Here is a 26,407-nt window from a genome sequence, read left to right as displayed (position 1 = left end):
CACATGGTGCAGAAGGAGAAGTGACTTCCAGGGCTGGACTTTAGGGTAACACTGATCAAAGGAGAAAGGTGAGGGGTAGGCACATTTGTCTGACATTTATTCCATGGTGGGCTCTGGGCTTGGCTTTTATTTTATTTTATTTTATTTTAATTTTTGAGATTGTGATTCATATAGTCCAAGCTGCCTCAAATCCTCAATGTAGTTAGAATGGTCTTGAACTCCTGATCCCCCTGCTTCTACCCCCCTTTGTGCTGCAATTACATGTGTGCACACTACGTGTTGTTCATACGGTGCTACAGACAAAGCCTAGGGCTTTGTGCCTCCTACTTATGCGCTGTATCAACTATGCTACATCTCTATATTCTGGTTGGACATCTTGATCATACCCCAGTTAAAGACAGCCATTCTTATTGCACAATAAGGAAACAGAGGCTCAGGGAAAGGAGAGTGGTTTCCCTTCTCTCTGTTCATTTCCAATACAAGAAGTATACCCTGTACACCACAAGAAACCAATCCAAGGCTTGAGACATGACTAAATGACTGACTGTGTGAGGATCTCAGTTCGAATCCCCAGAACCCATGTGGTGTGTGTTTGAAATTCCAATGTCCCTAGGCAAAATGGGAAGAGGAGATAGGAGAATCCTGGGAACTCATAAGCCAGCAGGCCTGGCATACCTATCCATGAGCAACCAGAAGAAGATTATGCCTCAAAGTAGAAGGCAAGCGCTGACACCAGAAATTGTCTTCAGATCTCCATAAACATGCATGCATAGGTTTCACATGCCCTGCTCGCTCTGTCTCTCTCTCTCTCTCTCTCTCTCTCTCTCTCTCTCTCTCTCTCTCTCTCTCACACACACACACACACACACACACACACACACACACACACACACACAAAGCAGTCCCTGACTACAGTTTGAGTCTCAGGGAGGTAGGAGTCTCACTTTCCTTCTCTAAGTTTCTTTTCCCTCATTCTCAAAGTAGAAATAAACGTACCTGCCTCTCTGGCACTTGTAAGAATAGTGTGAGCTCGTGCTTTCATTTACCCCACACTTCTTCCTCAGTGTTAAGCTCTCCTCGAGGCCCTGAGGACAGAGCTGTGAACAGGATGGACCAAGCTCTTGCTCACAAGGAATTAGATTCTCAGTCAGGAGTTCTGCAGAGGCTGGCACTCAGTGAGTGCTGAGTGAAACCGAGGGCATAAGAAGGCAGGATGGAAAGGGATGGCGTGTTCCGGTAAGAAGGACTCGCTCTGGCATTGATTCCCTATCCCTGCTGGTGGGTGGACAGTTCTCTGGCCAGAAGAGAACATCAGGTTCTTTGGGCCCGGTCCTCGGGAACTCTCCGGAGCTATTTGATCTGCTTCCCTGATGCAGGCAACCCTGTGCCCCTGGAATAGTTCGTGGAAGCAATTGAAGTGGCCTCAGATCTTCTAAAGGGGCCTTCCATGCCACTGGGTCACTTCAGCCTTGCCTCTTCAGCTCAGCCCCGCCCACTTCCGGGCACTGTCCCAGCCCGGGCCAGGCATGAGCCTCCTCTGGAGGTTCTCCCGGCTGTCCTGATGTCCCCTCTGTCTTCTATAGACACTCCCCCTTCCAACCTAGAGGCCTACTCTGGACACCAGTCCCTCCCCCTGCTTCCAGAGGTGTCCCCAGACATAACCCCTGTGCTATTCTTTTCCCCTGCCACTGGGGCATCAAATGTCAAACAGGCTCTGCTGGGCATCAGGAAGATGGTTTCTTTCTTTTCATTTGTTTGTTTGTTTTATTTGATAACTATGGCTTAAGGGAGGGTTCTCTTGAGAATCCTAGGAGGGCCAGATGGGTTTTGCCATGGACTAGCTCTGTCCAAGTAAAACCTATTCATCTTCGAGCCCTTGGAGGGGAGGTAGACTCTTTGCTTTCACAGGGAGGGAAGGATGAAGATGAGGAGTCCCTGGCTGGGTGGGTGCAGGTAGCTGCAGCCAAGCCCAAGTACTGACTCCCGTCCAGGTGGGCTTTGACCGAGGAGTCCTGGAGCACAGAACCGCTACACACATCAGGACTCAGAGAAGCCACCCTCTTGTCCTCACTTGCCCCTGAGGGAGCTGGGGAAGCTGGCTCAGGACACAAGCTCTGGAGGGCCTTGACAGCTCAGCAGCGGTGGTGGCAGGGGCTATTCTGAGAGCTGGGAGGGGCTGAGACAGGAGAGGAAGCAGTTCACAGGAGAGGTGACGGAGGAGGGTGATCCCTGGGGTGGCCGCATTGGGACACTGTGGTAGATGCTTGGTCTGAGGTGGGGTAGACCAGCCGAACTACTGGGGAGGCTGCTGGCGCCGTTCGATTGTACAAGCGTTCAAGAGTTGTCCGGGTAGGCACACGGTGGGTGCGAGTGGTCAAGGGTGTGCGCATCCAAGCGCACGTGTACGTCCTTGCTGAGAAAGGGGTGAGAGCAAGTGTGCCTGTGTGGGGGAGGAGGGGACAGAGAAAGGTAAGCAAACAGGAGCTTGTCAGGGAGCCGAATGGGTGTGGGAGTGGGTCGCAGTGAAAGGACACTGAGCTGGAGAGCTTGCGTGGGGGAGGGGAGGGAGGAGTCAGTGGTTAAGAAAACCAGGGGAAGATAAGGATTATGTAACTAGACTTTGAGTATAGGGCATTGGGTAAATGTGCACACGAGTGAGCCAGTGAGTGTGAGTGGAGGTGTGCGCTCATACGAGCTGTGGAGTTAGGTGAGCTGGGAAAATTACACGTGAGCAGTAGGAATCGTTTCTGGACCGATTCTGAGCCTGGTACTGTTCGGAGTCTTATTTCATTCTTAAGTGTCCTGGGAAACGCTGTGGTGGTACCTGCCGACAGGGTAGAAAACAGGGACTTGACTTCGAGCAGGAGATGAGTCCTTTGAATCATGGTCAGACTGCCTCCTGATGAGTATGAAAGCAGGGGTCAGCCTGTGAATGAACAAGAAAGTCAGTGTGCCCTAGTGAGTGTGTTAGGGAGCTGACCGTGCCAGACATAGGCCCCAGAGGAGAGGCCAGGCAGCAGCTGTGGCCACTAGGCAGGAAGGGCCAGAGTAGATCCTGAGTCAGCCTCTGGGCACTTCTGCCAACCTGGCTTCCCAGCCCTGCAGAGACAGCCTGTGCCAGAACCCCCAGATAAGTTTCATCCAGCCATGGTGTGGTCCCCAGCAAGCTCTCATGTCACACTAAGAGCCAGGCCTGACCTCAAGGATGGCAAGAAGCTAGCCTCCAGGGAACTCAAGAAGCAGAGCCAGCGTTGACTCCCCAGGCAAGAAGGGCATCTGTGAAATGTGGGAAGGGGCCAGCAGTGACTCTAGCCCCGGATGGTTCTAAACAGAACCACCTGGAGCATGTGCATATGGAACGGGCTAGCACATAGTTCCCATTCCCACCCTTGCCTTTGGGATGTGACTCAGGCTGATGTCAATCATCTGCAAAATGGTCTTGCCCCATCCCCTGGGAGGGCTCCAGCCTGTCAATCAAAGCCCTACCTACCTTCGCCTACTTTCATCCTCTCCCTGGGCTTCAATCTGAGGAAAAGAAACTTTCACTGAGGAGGTTGTTTCCCTTGCTGAGAACACAGCTCTTCTACTGCCCAGAGAACTCCACCTCTCTAGTCCCCTTAGGAACCAGGTACTGGCCAGGGGGGGGTTAAGACTTGGAATTCTAGTGCTGCCTGTGCTAATTTTGGTAGGTTGCTTCCCCCACTCTGGGCCTCAGTTTCCTGATCAGCAAAACAGGATACTGTGCCAAAGGGACATGAAGGTTTGCTGGCAGGGCAGCAAGCATCTGGGCAAGCAGGGAATAGTCAGGCATGTGAGGGAGTTTGAGTTAGAAGTGCCAGGATTAGATTGATGTTAAAGCTGAGTTTTGGTGGAGGCCTTGCGGATGGGAATGTTTGTGGGCATAGCCTGAGCAAAGGTTGGCAGACAGAGCAGTGACTGGAGACCTAGCCTCCAGCACCCTTTGGGATGAGTGAGGTAATGGACTGCATAACCTCTTAGGAGCTGTTCCCTGTGAGGTCACGTGACAATGGGATCACCATCTGAGTCCTCTACTAGTCTATACAGTAGGGACCTACCTCATTTGTCTCCATTTGCTCCTCTTAACATAGGGCCCTGAAAGGAGACTGGCACAATGAAGATGTTGAACATATACCCATTAAATGAGTGAGTTCCTCTCCAACCATTCTTAACTCTGGGGGTAAGCACTTGTTTCAACAACCCCTTTGAGGGCCTTCCACAGACTGAAAGACAGTGGTTCGTAAAGTGGGGTCCCTAGTACCTGTGAGCTTGCTAGAAATGTGAAGTCCTTGTCCCAACACAGACCCGTCGCCAGACACTCGAGGGTCGGAGGTTTCAGGAACCTATTTTAATCCTCTGCAGGATAAAGCCTGGCACACATTGAACTTTGAGAACCAACGCTCTAAAATTGTGTTTGCAAGCACCATAAAAGCCCAGGAAGCCCAATTTGCACAGAGAATAGATAGGGTAGTGGCAATGCCTGGCCTACAATCCAGGAATTATCAAACCATTCCTTTTCCCTAGACTGGTGCATGGCACAAAGAAGAGAGGAGAGTTAGATCAACCCTTGGTCTTCCTGTTGGAAGGAAGACTTGGAAACGTCAAGGGTCTAGAAGAGGAGGGCGGGGCATTTCTGGGGACGATAGAAGCGGGGAGGGACCAGTGTTCTGAGCCCCGCCCCATTTCTGTTGCCCCGGGAAACCCCGGGTTGTAACAATAACCTGCTGACGCGCTCTTGGGAGGAATCCTTTGAAGGCTGTGGGCGGGGCAACCCCGCTGTGCACCAATGGGAGCACTCGAGATCCACCCCTACGTTGCCCTCCCCGAGCCCAGCAGGGGGCGGGGCCGCGCCAGACCTTTCTCGCCTGCTCCCTAGGGGGCGCTGTGGTGTTCGGGGCTTCGGCGGGGTCGCCCTTAGCGGGAGCTCCACGCCCCCCACAGTCTGCAGGCGGGGCACCCAGCAAGCCAGGATTCCGCGGCCCGGGGCGAGCACGCCCCGCCTCCTTTTGCTCTGGGCCCGCCCCGTCCCCGTCCCCCCGCCCATTCCGAGGTGCAGCCGGCGCTGAGCGCGGCAGGCGCGGGAGCTGGCGCTGGAGCCGGAGCGGCGGCGGCGGCGGCGGCGGCATTCACCGGGCGGCGGCGGCGCGGGCTCTGGCACGGGCTCGGGCTCCGGCATGGTGCAAGCCAGTCTCGTCCCGGGAGAGCGGGGCCCGCGCGCGGGACCGGCGCCCGCGGAGTGGCGGCAGCGGCGGTGGCGGTGGTGGCTGCGGGCACAGACAGGCGGCAGGTGCTAGAAGCCGGGCTGGGCGAGGTGTGTGCCCGCTGGGCTCCGGAGCCGCCGCCCCCTCATTGCCTAGGTCTTTGCCTCCCTCCGTGCTCGCCAGTTCGTCCAGCCCCCTGCCTCCGCGCCCCGGCCCATGGCGCCCCGCGGTTGAGCCGGCGCCGCCAGGGACCCCTCCCGCGGGCCTCCCCGGGGCGCGCAGATCCCAGAGCCGCGCGCCCACCCTCCGCGGAGCCTCCCTCCCTGCCTCGCCCGAGCCGGGCGGGACCATGGCTGCGAAGCTGCGAGCGCATCAGGTGGACGTGGACCCGGACTTCGCGCCGCAGAGCCGGCCGCGCTCGTGTACCTGGCCTCTGCCGCAGCCGGACTTGGCCGGCGACGAGGACGGGGCGCTGGGCGCAGGAGTAGCCGAAGGCTCCGAGGACTGCGGGCCGGAACGCAGGGCGACGGCCCCAGCGATGGCCCCAGCGCCGCCGCTGGGCGCGGAGGTCGGACCCTTGCGGAAAGCGAAGAGCTCCCGACGGAACGCGTGGGGGAACCTTTCCTACGCCGACCTCATCACCAAAGCCATCGAGAGCGCCCCGGACAAGAGACTCACGCTCTCGCAGATCTACGACTGGATGGTCCGCTACGTGCCCTACTTCAAGGATAAAGGCGACAGCAACAGCTCGGCCGGCTGGAAGGTGGGGCATCCTGGCTCCGGGCAGGCTACAGGGAGGGGGGCTCTGGAACACCCCTAGGGGTCATGGAGTGCGCGCCCAGGGCGTGGGGCAGGTCAGTTGACAGGCGGGGGCGTGCTGGCAGCAGCTGTATTCATTCACGTCCCCTAGGAAGGATGCGCGGGATTGGAGGTCTGGTAGGTGACAAGGGATACCTTTTTGAGGCATCCCAGAGGATTATCCCTGGCCTGACATTGAGCGTATAGTAACATAACTCATTTCCAGGCCATGGACAGTAGGGAGCCCCCTTTGTTTTGTGTGACTTGTTTTACCCTCTCCACCAGGGTACCTGTTTTAAAGAGCTGGAGTTATGACCCAGGGCTCCTGTCTGCTTTCCCTCTCAATCTCCCCTGCCCTTCCTGAAGCCAGCCCCATGGTGAGGAGTACTAAGAGATCAAGCACCCCCCCCCCCCCCCCGCGCAATTCCTTCTGTGGTGTTGAGAGTTCATCCTGGAGCACCTATTAGTCGGGGTGAAAAGCATGGCAGATCACCTGAGATGAGTTCTTCCTGGGGCAGGTGTTGTCAGCCCCTTCCCTGGTACAGCATGCGGTGGGGGAGGTGCTTAGAGCTCCCTGCTGGTACTCGTGGGAAGGGTGTTGAGGTCTGTGTGTGGGTCTGTCTCTACCCACTCTAAGCAACTTATCTCCCACCTCCCTGGCTTTCTGGGCCCAGATGCACTCAAGGAGTTGGGCACCCCCAGAGAGTCCTCCGTGGCAGGCAGTGGGAAAGGGGAGTGCCATCTTGGGAAAAGACTTGGATGGGGACTTCCCTGGATTGTAGCTTCTAGATTCAGCTCCTCCTCTGGCCATCTTGTTGGGAAATGGGGCTAGCCTATGCATTTGTGGGTGAGGAGGCTTGAGGGGACCTCTTGTGGGAGAGGTAGTCACTATGAGGAAGACATGCCTATGTCCAGAGATGAGGCTGTTCCGGGTGTTGATTGGCAGCAAGATCTGAGGGGAGGGGCAGGGCCATGGCTGGATGTACTTGGGTGCCCAGCTCTTGGGACGCCTGCACACTGGCATCTTCTTTGGCTCTCCTTGACTATGATGGGGTAGGAACACAGGACACAGAAGTAGACCTGAGTCTCATGCCCTCCATTTTCCAGACCCCCTGCAGCTCAGTTCCCACCAGAGCACAACTTTCTCTCAAGTGTGCCCTGCCCCAGGCTTGCTCTGCGGCTTGTTTGCTGAGTCTGCCTTCCACTCCTTCCTGGAGATGTAGTCACTATCCTCAGGGACACAGAGTCCCACTGCCTCCTCCAAGAAGCCTTCCCAAACACTTGTTAGCTAGCTCAGGACTCCATCCCCCCCACCCTTTTTTTTCCTAGCCCTAAGGCATGCATCGTGAGTCAATCATGTGAGTCTTGCTCTTCACCTTTGAAAGACAGTGTCAGTGTCAGGACTGTTCTGTCCCCATTGCACCTTACTGAGAGTCTGACCCAAGAAGCTATCAGTGTATGCGTACTGAGAGTAGAGATGGGTGGATGGTAAAAGAGGCTGTGGATTGGCAAAGAGTCCCAGGACCCGAGCAGATCAGGAGGGCTTCCTGTAAGAGGCAGAGCTCCAGCAGGTTTGGATGGATGAAGGAAACTGGGGTAAGATGTGAAGCCTGGAGACAGCTGCCATTCTGAGGAAGCATGTTGGGGCCGTGCTCTGTGCCAGACTCTTCCCACATCTTTAAAGCTCTCGGCAGTCCCCGAGCTGGGTTTTACTATAACCATTTATAGGGGAGGTCTCCCAGTCCAGCCCAGGTGTCACCCACCTCTCTGGGTCCCAGCAAGCCTCTGGAACATGCCTGGCTGGCCCCGGAAGATTGAGCTGCTGCTGGTGTTGAGCAGAGGCAGACGTAAACCGTAGGATGTGATAGCAATGTGCTTGGGGATAAATTGAGCCCTATGAGTCCATTTCTCAGACTGTGAGACTGAGGCCTTGGGAGGTGATAGGACTCTCTCCTGAGAGTGTCAGAAAGCAGTAAGCCCTGGGCAGAGGCCCAAGCCTCCTGTCTGCCCACTGACTGCAGGTCCCACTGCACCACACTGCTGAGGGCACGCTGGTCCTCCCTGTACCTCATTCCCAGTCTTGGGGCACTGGGTGGGCAGCCCCAAGCTTCGACTCTTGCTCTTGGTCCTGGCAAAAACCACCCAGACACTGGAGGAGGGGTCTAGTTCAACCCGACTCTTGAGAGATGTCCCCTTTCACCCTCCTGCTCCCTGGGGGGTGAAAACTGTCTCCCTGGGACTTCCTGCCCTTGAGCCCCTTCTGGCACTCCCAGTCAGTTCCTTCAGAAGCCTGGAGGAGGAGCTATCTCCAGCTCTCAACCTCAGCTTGACCAAGGCTGGGAACACCTCAGGTGCCAGGACCAGGCATCTATTTTTCCTTCATCCATTTCATCCCCCACAAAAAATGTTGCCCTTGAAAGCCTCAGTGGTACCATACCTCAATTCCATGGGGGGATGGAGGGATGCTACGACTCCTTGAGGGGACCTACATTCCTGGCCCCACCTTCAGGATGCTCTGAGCACTTCCACATTCAGACCCTGCGTTTTGAGACAGGAGAGGCTGATGGGTGGGGCAAGGGGCTGCGGAAAGTGGTTTCCATATTCTAGGGAATCCGATGCTCTCTCACGGCGCGGGTGGCTTTGATCTGGGGTGTCTTCTTGATTAGGGAAATTTAGAGAGATAGTTTTGTGATGGGGTGAAGGGGCTGCATGTTCAAAGGCAGAGAGAAGGAACTGTGCCTGCTGGATTTAGGGGTGCTTGCAGTTGCAAACTAGATCCTCGGGCTCTTGGGCTGACAGGAAGGGGTCCTGGAAAGGTCGAGTGGTCACCTTCAGAAAGGAAGGGAAGAGAAAGGCTGATGTACTGAGCCTTTGCCCTGAACTTCCATCTGTGAGGAGAAAGGGGGTCCCAGTGCTGCAGAGGACAGCGACAGGCTCAGGCCACCCAAACCAGACAGAGGCCTGGAGAGTCAGGACTACCTATGGTTGTAGCCTAAGGGCTAGTCCCATTTCCCTGGGACCAGAGAGTATCAAGGCTGGTCTCAGGGCTTGGCCAGGAGTGTAGTGGCCCTAGAGTTGTGGCTCCCAGAGTGGCACCTCCCATTCCCTCCCCCCCCCCCCTCCAGCTCCTCCATAAGCCCCATGTTCCTTTGGCCTTGGCCTCTTACAGGAAGCCTTCCTGGCTACACTGTCCTGCTGTTCCTTCCATTGAACGCCTCTGGAGTTGTTCAACTCCTTTTGTGTTTCCTGGCTGCCAGTCCTTGGGGAGCTCCCAGGCCAGGCTTGGGCGCCTCCCATTTCTGTCCCGAGGCCCAGAGGGGTGGAGCCCAGTGGATAGGGACTTCCCCTCTCCCTCAAGGGCTGGAGCAGCTTAGCTGCTGAGGGGTGGGATCAGAAGGCTGGTGCTAGCCCCATCTGGCCCAGGCCTGGCCCTGTAAGTTCCAGGTGGGGAGGGGGCTTGAATGAGGGGCTGGTCCCAGAGGCCAGCAGCGGAGTCCTGCTCTTGACTCTGAGCAGCGGTTGGGAGAGTAGTGTGCCCTCCCCCCCACCCCCCAGTCTGCTCCACCAGGGCGCCTTCCCCCTCCTTTGTCCTCGGGGATCCCCAGCCCCAAGAGCTTGTGGGGGTGCGGGAGGAGGCGGTGTGAGCCCCGATTGGGGGGGGGGTGTCCTCACCCCCCTCACTGCACGAGCGAGGGGCTGGCAGCTGCCCGCCTCCTGGGCACGAGCCCGTGCCAGCCGCTCCTGGCACAGTTGCTGGCACGCCCGGCAGACTCCCACGGCCACCTGCTCACACCCACCCACGAGCGCTGGCGCGCTGCGGGCCCTTCCGGCTTCCTGGGCCTCCCAGCGCCCCTCCCCCGACGGCGTGCCCGGAGCCCCCTCCCCAATTCTTGGCTCCCCTAGACCGGCCCTATGCGACCCAGGCCCCCACCCTCCACAAGTTGGGGAGCTCTCGAGGCGGGGCTGCTGGGGGGCTCCGGGGTTGCCGCGCTACGGGGGGAAAGGGGGGCCGAGAGGCAGCAGACAGACCGACAGACAGGGTGAGGGCCCCGCCTGCCACCTGGCGCCGCTCCAGCGGGACGATGGCGGGCAGCGCCGTGCCAGGCGGTAATTGCAGACAGACTAATTTAAAGAGATGAGACGGTTATTTTTAACTCGCGTTAAGGTAATGAACGGCGCGGGGGGTTTGTGGGTTCGAAAGTTCAGCGCCCTCCAGCCCCCACTTAATGCGGGTGGGGGGCTCTCTGCAGACCTTGAGGGCCCCACCTTTGGACTACTCAGGTGAGAGTTGAGGGGATCTGAGGAACTGAGATGCAGGGAGGCCCTGCCAGAGGACAGGGCTGTGAATGCACCAAGCACATGTCACACCAGATTCTCACCACTGCCCTCTTTCCAGACGTGGAAGTGACTTGCTTTGAGGTCACATGCCTTGTAAGTACCAGCCCTAAGTGGTAGAACCCAATTCTAACTCTTAAACTCGGGCATTTTCTGTGTCACTGGGTAGGACTGGGGGCTCCTTAGTTGTTGGGAAGGGTTTGGGTTTGGATTTGGAAAGGGCTGGGGGCTCCTTCCTGAAACCTCCTCCTGTTTTTGAGTGGCCATCACCTGAGGTTTAGGCTTTGTCTTGGCCTTGCTAGGACTGAGGAGTCAGGAACTGTGAGTGGCAGAGCCTCTAAGTGGAGCTTCCCTGACCTCTTAGCAGACTCACCAGCCCTCCCTACACCTGCAGTGCGCCTGCCTCCCACATGGGGCTGAGTGACTGGGAAAAAGCAGGATAGAGGGCAGACCCTCCCCATTAGAGCCCCCTCCACCTCCAGACTTTGGGTCACCAAAGAAATTGAAGGGTCTGATGCTGGCTGGGTGCCAGCTTCTTGTAGTCCCCTCACACATTTCTTTCCAGGACTGCCATTCACTGGCCAGACACATCTTGGAAAGACTTGTCTTCTTCCCAGCAGTGCCCTGAAGTATCACCCACTGTGTCCAGGTATAACCCTTTGTGGTCCTCTGGAGTCAGGGCTAGGTAAGGGTGGACAGGGCTCCTGTGGGAAACACGATTCAGTGTGCGTGAGTTGGAGGGAATCCCTCTCTCTGATTCTGTGTCCTCCTGTGAGTCCAGAGGACCTTAACACGGTCCCTGGGCCCTTCCTGTACTGTGACTTACAAACCTTTTGGTACCAGAAGCTGAGAGGCTCACGGTACTGAAAAGACTTCTCACTGGTGGACACCTGTGACTGTGGGTGTGGATAGTCTTGAACCTGAGCCTCCTCCTTAAAGATGCCTGCCCCTACCCATGGCAGTATCCCTGTGGCAACCGTTCGGCCAGCACATGGGAGAGCGTTCATGACAGCCCCCCGCTGTCCCCAGAGCAGGCAGATGGGGGTTCAGGGTGTTGGGTGGGTATCAACTTGGGTTCTAGGGCCTGAGGAGGGTGCTGGGGGGGACAGCTGGATCTGGAGCACCCCCCTTCTCCTGGCACCCCGGTTACTATGGAAACCCACTCCTGTTTAGGAGGGTTTGGCTGTTTGCTGCCTCTCCCCACCCCCCAACCCATATGTGGAGGTGGGAGGGGGCCAGGTGGTGTGTGGGGGTGGGGCCTCCCACACCCTACCCCCAGGGCCTCCCTCCTCACTAAGAGAAACCTTCCTGGTCTCCAAGGGGGCTGCCTCTCGTGGGAAGGATGAGGGGAGGATGTGGATGCTGGGCAGTCCATCCTATCATTTGCACACATTCTCCCACTCCGTCCTCGAAATCCTTGCCAGGTACTCGTGTGTAGCCCCATTTTGTAGTCAAAGAACTCAAGGCATAGCTGGGAGAAGGCAGAGCCTCGATGGAGATGCAGACCTGTGTGTGTCTACCCCATTTCTCCCATCGTCTCCCACTGTCAGTGTGGTCTCGCTCCCACATAGCCTTCCTTCCTGCTCCAAGATCTTCACGATCTCTTTTAGGATTCTACGGCTCCTCAGTTCCCCCCTGGAACCCAACCAGGCCAAAATTCTCCGGGTCCCCGGGCCCAACGCTGCACTTGTCCAGGCCTCACCTCCTACCCTCACACTGCCACCTTCACAAGCGACACTGAATATCTCAGCCCACACCGCCTGCCAGTCGTCACATGTCTACCAAGGCAGATCTCGTTGGCCAATCCCTTGGGACACCCTTCAGAAAAAATAGCTAGGGTGCTCGAGCATTTTAATTGAAGCCACCACCATCCAAGTGGTTCTGGAAGCGCGCATCTCCTTGAGGATCTTTGTGTAAAATCCTTAGCTGTCCACAGGCCTGGCTCGTCATCAGAGAGTTCCCTGAAGCTTTGTATCAGCACACTTTCCGATCCCCTTCCCAATTCTTTGGACATGTCTGGTGACCTGTCATTCAGAAGCCACTTCTTAGATGGTGGCCTCCCGGCACCCCAACCTCCTCCTACCTGCCCTGTGGACCCACTGTGGATCTGCTTCTTCTCTAAGCCCCTGCTCCTTTCTTTCCTACTGCCCTAGGGGCCTGGACCTCATGCCATCAGTTCCAGGAGACCGAGCCCCTGCCCCAGCACCTGTGTCTACCCCTTGTATCAGAATCACCCTGTATAAGACATGTTTGGAGAGAAGGCAGCCACAGCCAGAACTGGCACATGCTGCTCGTGCCAGCCTTGGATGCTGGACAGAGGGAGGTGTGGGAGGGTGACACTCAAAAAGCACTCTGGGCCTGGAATGTAAAGAAAGTGACAGTTACAGAGCCTGTCCTAGCTAGTTCCCCATGGATGGGAGAGAGGACATATGGACAGCCCAGCACTGTCTGTCCACTCTCTGGATGCCTAGTGTGATGCTTGAGGCCCAGCCCCCGACCTTGCAACCTTTCCTGCCCACTTCAGTCCTCCGACACTTGCTTTAGCCACTGTGTACTACACGTAGCTCAGGATTCCAACTGCCGTGTGCCAATACATAATGCATTCTCTTACTGGATTTTTACAGCTGATCCATGATACTGTTGTTGTGGCTGTCGGCCCCACTGGCAGATGAGAAAACTAAGGGCGAGGGAAATCAAGAGGCTCTGTGTGGCAGGCAGCACTGGAATGTCCCGGTGCTGGCTTCACCCTGGTCTAGCACTCTCTCTGCCCCTGCAATTGGCTTTGCACTCTCCCTGGAAGTTTGGCCCTTGAGGCTTCTAGCATGGGGAATGGGCCCTAATTTCAGGCTGCCTTTCCCAGCAGATAGGGCCCCAGGGGCAGGCCGGTTTCTGATTCCTTGGCTTACAGACCCAGGGCTGGGGGCACTATAATCCAAAACCACACCAGTGGACACCTGCTGTGCAAAGCTGTCAGGACCTTGAGGGGCTGGGAGATTAAGCTTAGGAGATGAAGACACAAAGAGTCCTGTGCTGGACAAACACCATCAGGGCAAAACAGGACACAAGGTGAGATTATCAACTGTGGGTGTTTCAAGGCAGGGAAACAAAGAGGTCAAACCCTTGGGGCTCTTTGAGGAGCCCAGCAGGAGCTGAAGCTGGGAAAGCAAATGGCTTGGGATTGCAGGCAAGTTCAGACTCAGGTGCTGGCACTCCGGCGGGAGTGGTAGATGGGATGACATCAGCAGACAAATCACTCAAGAGTGACTTGTGTGGCAAGCACACAGTGGGGCAAGATGAGCAGATGAGCCTGTGCTAGGGTCCAGGTATCACACTGAGTTCCCTGCAGCCAGCCCACCATGTCTTAAGGCTGGTGAGTATGACTGGGTTGTGCATGTAGTAAGGCGCTTGGGAAGCCAATAGTATTAGTAGAGCCTAGTTCTGCTTACCTTCTGGGTAGCTCTGAGCAGTTCCAGTCTTAGTTTCCTCCGCTACAAAATGAGATGGCAGGCCTATGTCTGAGCTTTCTTAAAATTTCAGGAAAGATACCTATAAAGTCCCCAACAAGTCTTATCAGAGGTCACTACTATTATTCATTGCTCTGTGAAGAAAAGATCTATCTGCCAGTGTATAGAGTAGGACTCCCTGTGCATGCCCCTGAAAGGTGTTTGCGTGTGCACATGCACGGGGTGTGTGTGTGTGTGTGTGTGTGTGTGTGTGTGTTAGAGGAGTCCCTCTCTATTCTGGTCCTTGAGTGCACCATTTGAACATGTGAGAATTTTGGAACCCAGTCTTCTGTCTGCCTTACTTTTACCTATTACTTTTGAGTCTCTAGTACCTTCCTTGTGGCCTTGGAGGCATACAGAACATATTTAAGGCTGTGTGTGTGTGTGTGCAGGTGGGCTGTGCGTGTGTGGAGGTCAGGTATTGACGTGAGGTGCTTTTCTCTATTGCACACAGTTTGTTTTTTGACACAAAATCTCTGTGAATCTGGAGCTGTCCATTTTACCCAGACTGGCTGGCTGGTGAACACCAAAGATCTACTTGTCTCTGACCCCAAGCCCTGGAGTTACGGCTGCATGCTCCTACACCTGGCTCGTAATGGATCCTGGGGATCTGAGCTCAGGTCCTTTCTAGTGTTTGCGCAGTAAACACTTTCCCATTGGCATACACGGCCAACCCCAAGGCTCCTCATTTTCACTGATAAGAAAGCCACTTGTTCCAGGTAATCTTCAAGCCTAGGGCCACTTGTTCCTGGCATACTGGATTCTCTTTGCCCCACTGCCAGGCTGTGTGATCTTGGGCAAGACCATTCCTACTCTGGTTCCTGGTTCTCCTCCAATAATCTGGGAAGCTCTGAGTTCTCCTCCTTCTCCCTCATGTCCCCTCCCCTGTCCTCAGCTGGCCTTGCCACCACCTCCTCTTGTAACCTGAGCTGGGGCTTGGGGAGGAGGGGCTTGCCCTCTGCCAGAGGCACCTGCCAGCTAAGCAGATGTGAAGATGGAGGCCCCAGCAGGGAGAGTGAGGACCTAAAGCCAGCTAGGCCGGACAGGCAGCCACACTTAGCACACCAGCCCGGCCTCTGGCCTCTGGCCCTGGAGCTCACCCAAGCACTTGTCCATTTTTTTTTCCCCATCGGACATTTGTGGTGTTCCAGCATGTTCTAAAGGACCTCTGAGGCTTCAAGAGAAGACAGATGGCAAATGAGGTTGCTGCCCTGGTCTGGGTGGGCTGCCCTGGACTCATGGAGTCCCCTGTCAAGGAAACAGAGGGCCAAGGGCAGCCCCTAGGGGCGAGGCCAGTGTCTGTGCGGGTGGCTGTGCCCCTGGGAGAGCAGATGGTTCTCTTGGCACTATGCCTGCTCCTCCTCTTTCTCCCCCAGGAGCCAGCCTGCAGGGCTCGGGCACAGCTGCTAGGCCTTCCCCAGAGCTGGGTCCAGGGTAGGGCTAAGTGAGGTCACTGCAGCTGCTCCCAGGCCCTGGGCAGGGGAACAGGGAGGAGCTGCCTGCAGATAAGGGAGGTGGTCAGACTAGAGGGGTGCAATGCCAAGTTTGAATGGCTTTGCAGTTAGGGGATCTGGGGAGGGGCAGCTGAGAGCCAGTTGATCAGCCCCACTTCTGTTCCAGGACAACCCCGGAACTTCTGCCAGGCCTAGGTTTCTCTTTAGAGCAGCGGTTCTCAATTTTCCTAATGCTGTGACCCTTTAAAACAGTTTCCCCATGTTGTGACGACCCCCCAGCCATAAAAGTATGTCATTGCTGCCTTATAACTTTAGTTTTGCTAGTGTTATGAATCATGATGTAAATAGCCGATATGCCAATCCCAAAGGGATCGCAACTCACAGGTTTAGAGGCATCTCAGAGCAGGGTCTCTGGATTGGCACCTGTCAAAGGAGGATGCTGAGCTCAGAAGGTTGGCTTAAACGCTTGGTGATATAGTCATACCATGTGACAATGAAGTGATAGTATTTAATATGTGGTATCTCACTCAGGCATGGTGATCCTAGCACCGAGGAAGCCGGGGCAGTGTATAGCTGGGATATATAGTGAGATCCTATTTCAAGAGAAGAATAAAAGTAGCCTTTTTTCCAATTATGCTGAATTCTCCTGAGGAGCCAGAAAGCTCTGAGGAAGGCACAGGAGGCCATGGTAGCAGGAGCCCCTGGGGAGACCATGCCAAAAGGGAGGCTCAAGAGGACCCTGGTAGCTGGTGGCAGGATCTCAGGGACTGCTCCGTGGACTCTTCACTAGTACCAGACATGGTCAAGCCAGACACTATTGAGGGCTCCTTCCTTTCTCCACATTTCTGCAATCCCCTCAGACTTCAGTGGAGGAGACAGACTCTGGGATAGCTGAACTCCAGTCTGCATTAGCACTGTTGTCTCTGAGACTGGTGGGAGGGTTCAGAAGGAGCTCAGATCGGGCCTGATGGAGGAATAGAATCTGTGGGGCAGAGAGGGAGGCACGAGAACGTGGGAACAAAGCACACAGAAGCACGGGGTGAACATGCTGGTTGGTTGGAAGCCCAGACAGGTCTGCTGGTTTGGCCAATGTGGCTCTTGACTGTCCCTCTGGAGTTGTGCTGGTGCCCAAGGCTGTGGGGCAGGAGTGATCTTGGACTCCATTGTTGGTTTGCCATTTGCCCAGGCTGGTTATGTGAGCTCTTCTGTGTCTGGGGAAGGGAGGGGACAGAGGAATACAGATGTGTATTTTGGCCCTCACTTCATGTCTTGCTTCCATATTTGATTCGTCCTGGACCCTGGCTACTGATGACCCTAAGCCCACTAATGGGCACCTGTGGCTCTTTGCCCCCAATCTACTCTTTTACCCCTCCGCCATAGCAGACCTTAGTCCCCATGATTTACATCTGACCTTACAGATGATCCTGACATCATCTACCAGGAAGCCTGCCTGGACTGAACATCCCAACTCCACCCCAGACAAAAGGGCAACCCCACCCCCAGCTGTGGGTCTGTCTGACTCAAATGTGTGCTCCTGGAAAGGTGGGGACTCTAGGAATAGAGTGAGGGTAAGGGTCAGGTCTACTCCTGGACCTCTGAACCAGGAGGGATGAGAGCTGGAACTGTGGAATCCTCCCTATGCGTGCTAGAGTTATAACAGGGCGGGCGGAGCCCCACAGGTGTCTGTGAAGCACTGAGGCTGGGGCTTGGTCATTGTCACCATCGTGCAGACAAGGCTAGTCTCTGAAGGAGGGCCTGAACTGAAATTTCTGCCTATGATGGAACCTGTGGAGACTCTAGACATGATGGTGTTCAGTGGGATAATAGAAGACCTAGGACTGAACTCACCGTATTGGAATCCCCCAGGGACCAGGGAGAGCAGGAGACAGTGCTGGGTTGGTGGTAGGCAGTGGGCACAGAGTTTACATATCCTGCCTCTGAGGAAAACCAGAAAAGCCTGAGCTTGTGAGCCAAGACAGGAATAGCTACTGGGACGGACATCAGAGACCCTGACAAGGAGGCGGGGGGGGGGGGGGGGGGACAGGGTGGGAAGAGCATACCTAGGCTCTGGAAGCTAAGAACCAGAGACCCGAATCTTCTTCCTCGTTTCCAGCTTTGGGGCTTCGACCTAGAACATTAAACTCACCAGAGCCTCAATTTCCCCCTTTGTAAACCAGTGGTCTCTTCTTGTGGGTACATGATTGACATGATTGTCAAGATAAAAGAATCTTGCCTCCACCTGGTATGTATCAGGTGACACTTCTCTCCCGTGTCAGTGCTAGAAGCACACGGCAGTCGCATGCCTGAGCTGAGCTGGCTCACAAGAACAGTTGTGCACACTTCTTTCCAGTGTCACTCTGTGACTTCACACTGGCAGCCTCAACTGGGCTATGACGGGAGAGTTCATGCCACAAAGCAGTCACAGCTACAGATCCATCAGCTGGGGTCCCCCCACCCACGGAGAGCTGGTTGTTAAACATTTACCAGCATACCACTGAATGTGCCTCCCAAGAGGGCAGCCTTCCACATGCCCTCTTCCCAGAATCACAAGACCACAGCAGAGAGAGCAAAGGAGGCCACATCCCAGAATCCACGCCGTTAGCCTCTGTCGTCCTAGTGGGGGACAGAGGGAGAGATGAGACAGACAGTGGTGGAGCTCTGACTAGGTCAAGCAACTTAAAAGGCAGAGTCCATACCTGCTTCTTGGTCTGGAAAAGTTGCATATAGTTGAAGCGTCATTCGATGCAGCCCCTTGCAAGCTGGGACGCCAAATGAGGGGGCAGATCTCTCTCCTTTCCACTCATCATTCCCCACCCCTCTGCCAAAACCTGGCAGGTCCTGGCTGGAGAAGTAAGATTGGATGAGGTTGAGCTGTTGGGGAATGAAGCTGTGCTAGAAGGAGAAATGAGGTTGTACCGGAAGATAAACGAGGTGGTACTGTCAGGGAATGAGGTGGTACTGGGAGGCCAGGTGAGGCTGCAGTGCTGGATAAATGAGGTTGTACCGTCAGGGGGATGGAGTGTACTTGTAGGAGAGATGACGTCCTGCTGGATCAGCTGGGTTGCACCATCGGAGAACACAGCCACACCACAGGAGGAAGGAGCGTGTCCGACTCGGAGGATAAATGAGGGTGTCCTGCTGGATAAATGAGGGGCCCCGTCAGGTGAATAGAGTGCTGTTAGCAAATGAGGTTGTACTTGCTGGATAAATGGGACTGGTGTGCTGGATAAATGGGGTTGTGCTGTCAGATGAATGCATTACTGCTCGTGGGCGAAGGGTGTCCTGGGAATAGATGAGGGTGCCCTGATGGATAGATGAGCCGTCACCACCAGATGGATCAGACCCTATCTGTGGGGAAGGCACCAAGGTCGAGGTCATTCTGACTTGCTGAAGCTCTTGGAGTGTCTTCTGGCCTAGGGGGACAGTGTCGTGGGAGGTCTGGATGTGAGCCAGCCTGGGGCAATCTGGGAGCAGGTGGAGGCCAGGGAGTTAGCAGCTGCCTGTGAGCCCTCCTTCAGCATGCTGAGAAGCCTGTCCTTTCTCCTCCCTGGTGGACCTGACTTTTCCTGCATCCTGCTGACTGTTCATCCTATCCTGAGTTTGCTTCCTATTGTGTGCTAGTCAAGGCTAGTTCATGCAGATCCCCCTGCAACCCAACATCACGTATGTACGTCTCTTATTCCTTCACTGAACAAACTTTCAAGTGCCTAGTATATGACAAACACATCGAGTAAAGAAAAAAAGGGGGGTGGAGATAAGTCACTACCCTTATGAAAGTTTTCATGCAAGGCCATCAGACAGTAGGTAAACGATCAACAAGTTATACAGAGGCTGTTATCCCTTACCCAGAATGCTGGGCCACAGATGTGTTGCTGAGTACAAAAACTCCTTTGGGTTTTGGGATATTTGCATAGACTTGGAGCTTCCCTAGCCCACAGATCTGAAGGCTGTAACTTAAAAGTTGGCAGATTTTGGAGCATTTTTTCAGATATGAGACTTTCAAGTTAGTGTTCATTAGGTACTCATTTCAACTTGTATTAACCCAGAAGGTAATAAATAGCCTTTAAAAAAAAAATTCAGACTGGGGAAAGGGAGATGAGAGAATTCTGTGAACATCTAGAGGGAGTGACATCTGGCCTGGCAGGTTGGAGGCAAAGGAGAGGGTGGAGGGGAACACCTGAGGGGTCATGGCAGGTGGGTGTGTGGGCCCTGACTGGGCCTTTGTTCGCTGAGGCATTGGGGGAGGGCTGGGGGGTTGGGGAGGATCTCAGGTGGTTAAGCATCATTGTGTGAGGATGCTGCAGGGAAGCAAAGGTGGAAGGCAAAGCTGTTAAAGGAACTGGAACTTCAAAGTACCTTGCCCCAGGGTGGTGCCACTCCTGTGTGCTGGAGCTGAAACTGACATCTGGACCCAGTGCCAGAGCCCATGCGCTTGGCCATATGCCATGCTTGCCAGGCTTCTGTCCCTAGTGGGTGGGCCCCAGGAGAGTATTCACCCAGGCCCGGGTGAATGGGGAATATTCCTGAGGAAGAATGGTGAAGGCAGGAATATAACCTGCTGTCCTTTCTTCTGCCCCTGCATCGTTTCCCTGAGGCCTGAAATCAGGGAGGTCCCATCTTCCCTAGGAGACCGTGCCAAGCCTAGCTGTACATGTGGGATGTGGGAGGCCCCAGAAGCTGAGCCGAGCTCCGGGCATCCAGGGAACTTGGGCATGCCTGGGCCATGGCTGTGGTGGTGGGTTGCTAAGCGACTCCCTAGTTACTGCTGCCTGGCAGAGGCGTCTCCCTCTTCTACCTCCCTCACCTCCTTCATGGCCTCTGGCCTCCCAGGAGGCCTCGTGGGCAAGCCAGAGTTGTCATCAGTGCTTGCCACTGGATTGTAGCTGGCAGCTCTGATTGGCACCAGGTGTCTAGGTCCTAAGGAGATGTGCTAAGGTGCAGGGCATGGGCAGCTCTCAGGGGCACAGCCCTGGTGCACATCTAGTACAGAGTCCAGCTTCAAAGTCGGAGGCCTCCGCTCCAGGCCACCTCTCTGGGTAACCCTGAGCCAAGCCTGGCACCCATCTGAGCTCAGCTGCCCCATCCATCTGGCTTGCAGAACCCCTCCACAGCCTCATTCATGGAGAGTGAAGGTGCTGAGTGGGCAGGGCTTCCCCACACTAGGCCGTGAGTGCATAGTGATTCAGATTTGCATCAAGTTTCATTTATGGAAAATGAATCCTGCTTTGGGGAGGGGGGCGGTTTGCAGAGTTCTAGATTAGACCATTTCAAAATCCGTCTGGTGTCAAACTGGAAAACTCCACAGAGAGCAATTGGCCCAGGCCATCCATGTGTATAAAGAGACAGCCCCGAAGAGGAGGATCGACTTCCCCAGGCCAGACTTGGTAGAGTGGGTCGGGGAAGTGCCAGGCTGGGGTCAGGAGGCCTGGGTGCATATCCGAGGACACCAGGCCCAAGGCCAACTTGGATATGTTCTTTCTTTTCCTTGGGTTGTGAGAAGCCATGGCTTGAGGCTAGGACTGGAACTCCCGCCCTCCCTGCTGAGTCCAGGGTGGGAGCAAGGGGAGAAAGCTGCAAGCCCCCATGGGTCCTATTATAAAGAATAGGGGTGTGTTTGAAGCACTTGCAAAGTTCTAAAGAGGAAGCACAGAGCTCGTAGGCCATCTTGACCTTGCAGTGCATACTTAGCCTTCTCCATGGGTGGCTCCTGGGCACGGTCTGCATGGGAGTACTGGTTTTCTCTGACCTTCCCTGCTCATGGCAGAATGGAATGTCCTCTACAAAGACCAACCTGAAATCATATTTGGGTTTGTGCCAAACAAGCTTCGTGACCTTGGCAACCCGCTGTCTCTGAGCCACGCCCTCTTCATTTGGAACTAAGCTTCCCAATCCCTGACCCTATAGGGTTTAGCATAATGATTATGAGAGGTAAGTTATGGAGTTCCCTTCCAGCAAGACTAGGGAGATGGGAGGTGGGGCTTCTGGCAAGGCGGGTATGGAGTCCTAGGGGAAGATAGCTGAGGTCTCCTAGGAACGGAACGCAGGTGTGGGGGAGGGGCAGGGAGCCAGGTGGATGGGCGGGCCAGGGAAGGGAGGATCTACCTGAGGGAACGTCATTCCCTGGGGGTCCAGCTTCCCTCCACTGGGCCTCAGGAGAAGCCAGGCAGGGCAAGGCTGGCAAGCTCCAGCTGTTGCCTGCAAGTCCATAAAGTGCCAGAGACAGGCAGCCTGGTGGAGCTGGAAGGAGAGATTGTTGGGGACAGGAGGGAGAACCCTGGCAGATTAGTGGGTTAGGGTGTGCCTAGGTGAGTTAGCAAGTTAAGACCAAGTCCAGGGGTCTGGGCAGAGCTGGAGTGGCATCACTGCCTAGTGGTGGGGCTGTGGGCAAATGACATCATGCTTCTGTCATGTGGTGGACAAAACGTGGCAATGCTGGCCTCCCCAAGGGGTTGATGCCCAGCACAGCTTAAGTCCTGGTGTTGAGGAGAAGGTGACCAAGCAGGTTTGAGGAGTCTACGGGAAGGTCTGACCAGACAGAGCGGTTTAGGAGCACCTGGGGTGTTCACAAACATTGAACCACACCCATTAGCTCATGTAATGATCCAATGGCCTTGAGAGATGGAGATGACCGCAGCATGTGTTTCAGAGTAGCTCAGAGACTGATGCATACCCATGGTCACACAGTCGAGTGACCAAATAGCCAGGCAACCTGCCCAAGCCTCAGCTAGCCAGGCCCAAGCTGTCTGTACAACAGTGCCTAGACAGGAAGGTCAGGGCTACCACAGAGGGGGTCCAGCAGAAATTCTACACCAGGTTTGTGTGGAGGTCAGGATGGTGGGGCTGTGAGCTCACGGGGCCTTCCTCTGTCCTCAGGGCAAGGGTGTCCAAAGCAGGTAGTGACCCTGTAGGCTCTCTGGATGGGCACAACAGAAATTGAGATTGAGCATGCAGGCAGGGTGGCAGCAGCGAAGACCAAGAGGTACTGAGGGAAAGCAGGCAGGCCTATGGAACCCTACTTAAGCAAGCTTTCTTCCTACCTGTCAATGAGGAATGTGCGAGAAGTTGTAGAAAGCTCTCACAAGGTAGGGGCTTTGAGGACAGAGCTGAGCCAGGTGGCTCAGAGGGCCACAGGAGAAGCTCTGAGGACACCTTGGTTAACCCTGGGGTCAATTTCCAAGTCTCGGTTTATAGGCTTATGCCTGTCCTGGGCATCCCCACCTCAGCCCGGTCTGCTTTCTCTGGCCAGGCCTTCCCACAAGGGGTTAACAGTCCTCTCTACCTGCAGTTGCATTTTAAAGACACGAAATTAAAGCAGGTAATTTATTCTCCCCACACACGAAAGAGCAATTAGTTCTAAACAGGGCTTAATCAGTCACCGCGAGATTGATTTCTGGAGCCCTGGGTTTTCGGGCTCCTGGCTCCATGCCAGGCTGGGGAGGGAGGGGGGCGGACAAATGAGCCGCGGCAGTGGCATGAGCCCTTACATAATCTGCTGGGGGGCCCTCACCGTCTAGCCAGCCCCTCCAGAGGTTTGGCTGAGTTTGGAAGATGGGGTCCTGTTCTCCTGCTGAGGGGATGGCACAGGTTCAGGAGAGAGCTCAAAGTGGGCCTTATCCCTCAAGCACCAGCCCTGCCCTCTGGCAGTGTCTATTTGGGAGGCGGGGAAGGGCAGGGCGGGGGCATATTTGGGGTAAAGAATAGGTATTCTGAGTTTGTTTGTCCAATGTGGTACTTAACTTGCACTCTCTTTTTTACCTCCCTTTACCCCATCGATCCTTCTGTTTCCCCATCCTTTTCTGAACCCCCCCCCTTTTTTCTTCCCATCACTTCCCCTCTGGATCCCCTTGGCTTCCTCACTTTCCTCCTCCTGCCACCCATGCCCCTGTCTCTGGCCACAGAACTCCATCCGGCACAACCTGTCGCTGCACACCAGGTTCATCCGCGTGCAGAACGAGGGCACTGGCAAGAGTTCATGGTGGATGCTGAACCCCGAGGGCGGAAAGACGGGCAAGACCCCGCGGCGCCGGGCTGTGTCCATGGACAATGGGGCCAAGTTCCTGCGCATCAAGGGCAAGGCGAGCAAGAAGAAGCAGCTGCACCTGCCGGAGCGGAGCCCCGACGACAGCCCTCCAGGCGCACCGGTTCCAGGGCCCCTGTCGGCCTCCGCCAAGTGGGCCACCAGCCCGGCGTCCCATGCCAGCGACGACTACGAGGCGTGGGCTGACTTCCGCGGTAGCGGGAGACCCCTGCTAGGGGAGGCGGCCGAGCTGGAGGACGACGAGGCCCTGGAGGCCCTGGCACCGTCCTCGCCACTCATGTACCCAAGCCCTGCGAGCGCGCTGTCGCCCGCCCTGGGCGCGCGCTGCCCCGGCGAGCTGCCGCGTCTGGCCGAGCTGGGAGGTCCGCTGGGCCTGCACGGTGGTGGCGTGGCCGGGCTGCCGGACGCCCTGCTGGACGGCGCGCAGGACGCGTACGGGCCGCGGGCACGCGCCGGGACCCCCTACTTCGGCGGCTGCAAGGCGAGCGCCTACGGCGGGGGCGGGGGCTTCGGGCCGCCGGCTCTGGGCTCGCTGCGCCGCCTGCCCATGCAGACCATCCAGGAGAACAAGCAGGCCAGCTTCGTGCCGGCCGCCGCGCCCTTCCGCCCCGGGGCGCTGCCCGCGCTGCTGCCTCCGCCGCCGCCCGCGCCGAGGCCCGGCCCGCTGCTGGGCGCGCCCGGGGAGCTGGCGCTGGCGGGCGCGGGCGCCGCTTACCCCGGCAAGGGAGCGGCCCCGTACGCGCCGCCGGCGCCCTCGCGCAGTGCCTTAGCCCACCCCATCAGCCTTATGACGCTGCCCGGCGAGGCGGGCGCCGCCGGCCTGGCCCCGCCAGCCCATGCCGCAGCCTTCGGGGGTCCGCCTGGCGGCCTCCTGCTGGACGCGCTGCCCGGGCCCTACGCGGCCGCAGCAGCTGGGCCTCTGGGTGCAGGGCCAGACCGCTTCCCGGCGGATCTGGACCTCGACATGTTCAGCGGGAGCCTCGAGTGTGACGTCGAGTCCATCATCCTCAACGACTTCATGGACAGCGACGAAATGGACTTCAACTTCGACTCAGCCCTGCCTCCGCCGCCCCCGGGCCTGGCTGGGGCACCGCCCCCTAACCAGAGCTGGGTGCCGGGCTGAGGGCCGCTCTGTGCAGCCTGGGTGCCCCGGTCCCGTCCCCATGGGGCCTCTGTCTTCCCATCCCGATCCCCGGGTCCCCACTCCCCCGACCCAGCTCCAAGGGAGGATCCAGGAGGCAACCCCAGCCCAGCTGGAGACATCCCTCCGAGCTGAGCACAGAGGGAGGTGGGAAGGAGCAGCTGGGACACCTTGCTATTTCTCTGTCTGAACTCCTAGGACCTCCTGCTTAGGGCTGGAGGCCTGGGAGAGATGGTTGAGGTCCATCTAGATGGGAGTGGGGAAGAGCGAGGCGGATGGCCCACTGTGGGTGCTGACCCTGGAAGCCCCCTAGGAGGTGGGGCAGGGGCGTTTCTGAATCTTCAGTTCCTAATGCTGGGGCCCTTTGTGACGCTTAGGTCATCCAACTCCAATCTGATTCTCAAATGACACTTTCCCTCACTGGCCATAGCCCCACCACACGAAGCCAGCAACCCTCCTCGTTCACACCTATCTTGGTCATCCATTCCGCTCAGTCCTCTGGTCCTCAGCTACCCTCTGGTTCAGTCTCCCATCTTAACCAGTCCTGGCACCTCCCCTCTCCTGTTGGTCAACCCCATACTCCTTCAGTACTGGCCACAGCCTCTCCAGCGGGCCTCAGTTCCAGATCCATCCCCCAATTCGACACCCCCCAGTCCTGGCCCCTCTCTCCCATATTTATAAGTGTCCGGTCGGGGCGGGCGGTGGGCGCGGCCTCCCCGGCGCGTATCGTAGGCAGTGTACTGTGGCCGTGCCGTCAGCGTGTGCGTGTGCGTGTGTGCCGTGTTGAGGCCCTGTAGAGTGCATTGTACAGCATATTTTCATGAATAAAATTGTTTTAAATATTTCCCGAGCCTTGGGTTAGGAGGAGGTGGTGGTGATGATGAAAGGGATTTGTAGGGGGTCTACTGCCAGGGTCCCTGCTGCTGCAGCTTTTGAGGTTTTTGTCTGGGCGTATGGCCGGAGATCTACATAGCTGCACATCGGTTAAGCACCTACAGAGTTCCTGATGCTGGGAATAGTCTTTGTAGAGTTCTGCACCTGTTTTGTTTGTTTTTTTACAAACACATGCAAGCAGAAAGTTTTCTGCCTGGGGGAAATCCCTTAAGGTTGAGAGAGAGGCAGAGGTGTTAACTGAGAATCTGTGATTACCAGGCCTTGTATTAGCACAGGTTTCATTCCCATTATAGAGATAAAACACAAGGCCAGAGAGGGAAAATAAGTTTGAAAGGTATTGATTGAGGAGGAGGAGGAGCAGGGGGAAGAGGAGGAGGAGGAAGAGGAGGAGGAGGAGGAACAACTTTGGAAGCACAGACTTATGTAGGGGTTCATCCAGTTCCCTTCCTTTGCCAGCTGTGTCACCTTGGTTACTTTTTTGGTTAAACAAAATGGCTGTGTTACTTTTGTTCATTGCTGCAACAAAGTACCTGACAAAAGTAGGAAGGGAAGGAAGGAGGGAAGGAAGGGGTCAATTTGCCTACACTTTAAAGGAGTAGTCCATGATATGGGTAAAAGCATGGCGGCAGGAATTTGAGGCAGCTAGTTACATTGTATCTACAGTTAGTAAGGAGAGAGAGAGAGAGAGAGAGAGAGAGAGAGAGAGAGAGAGAGAGAGAGAGAGAGCACAGTCCACATGTTCAAATTTCTCGAGATGATTCTCCGTCTACCCTATAGGTCCTGTGGATCAAACTCCAGGCATTAGGGTTGGTAGGCTGCCCCTCTGAGCCATCCTAAGGGCTTCCTCGTTTTTTATTCAATCTGGGACCCCACCCAACTCACAAGGATAGTCCTCATATTCCCAGTGGATCTTCCCTCTTCAGTCAAACCTCTTTGGAAACATCATAGATAAGCCTCTGGGTGTGTCTCCTTGACGATTTTAATTCCAATCAGGCTGACAATAATTAACTGTCATGAGCACAGCT

The 26,407-nt window shown here is 56.0% G+C and overlaps 1 protein-coding gene across 1 annotated transcript; it reads left to right on the top strand.

The window, feature by feature from the left end:
* Positions 1 to 5,080: 5,080 nt before the first annotated feature.
* Foxo6 (forkhead box O6) lies at positions 5,081 to 25,303 on the top strand. Its single transcript, XM_052177217.1, has 2 exons — positions 5,081 to 5,982; positions 23,208 to 25,303. The coding sequence occupies exons 1-2, from the start codon at positions 5,569 to 5,571 to the stop codon at positions 24,468 to 24,470; spliced, it is 1,677 nt and encodes a 558-aa protein (XP_052033177.1). The 5' UTR covers positions 5,081 to 5,568; the 3' UTR covers positions 24,471 to 25,303.
* The last annotated feature ends 1,104 nt before the right edge of the window (positions 25,304 to 26,407 follow it).

Source organism: Apodemus sylvaticus, chromosome 3 (genome assembly GCF_947179515.1).
Source record: "Apodemus sylvaticus chromosome 3, mApoSyl1.1, whole genome shotgun sequence".
NCBI lineage: Eukaryota > Metazoa > Chordata > Mammalia > Rodentia > Muridae > Apodemus > Apodemus sylvaticus.
The sequence above is the reverse complement of the archived record's forward strand: the minus strand, read 5'-3'. Positions and strand labels throughout refer to the sequence as shown.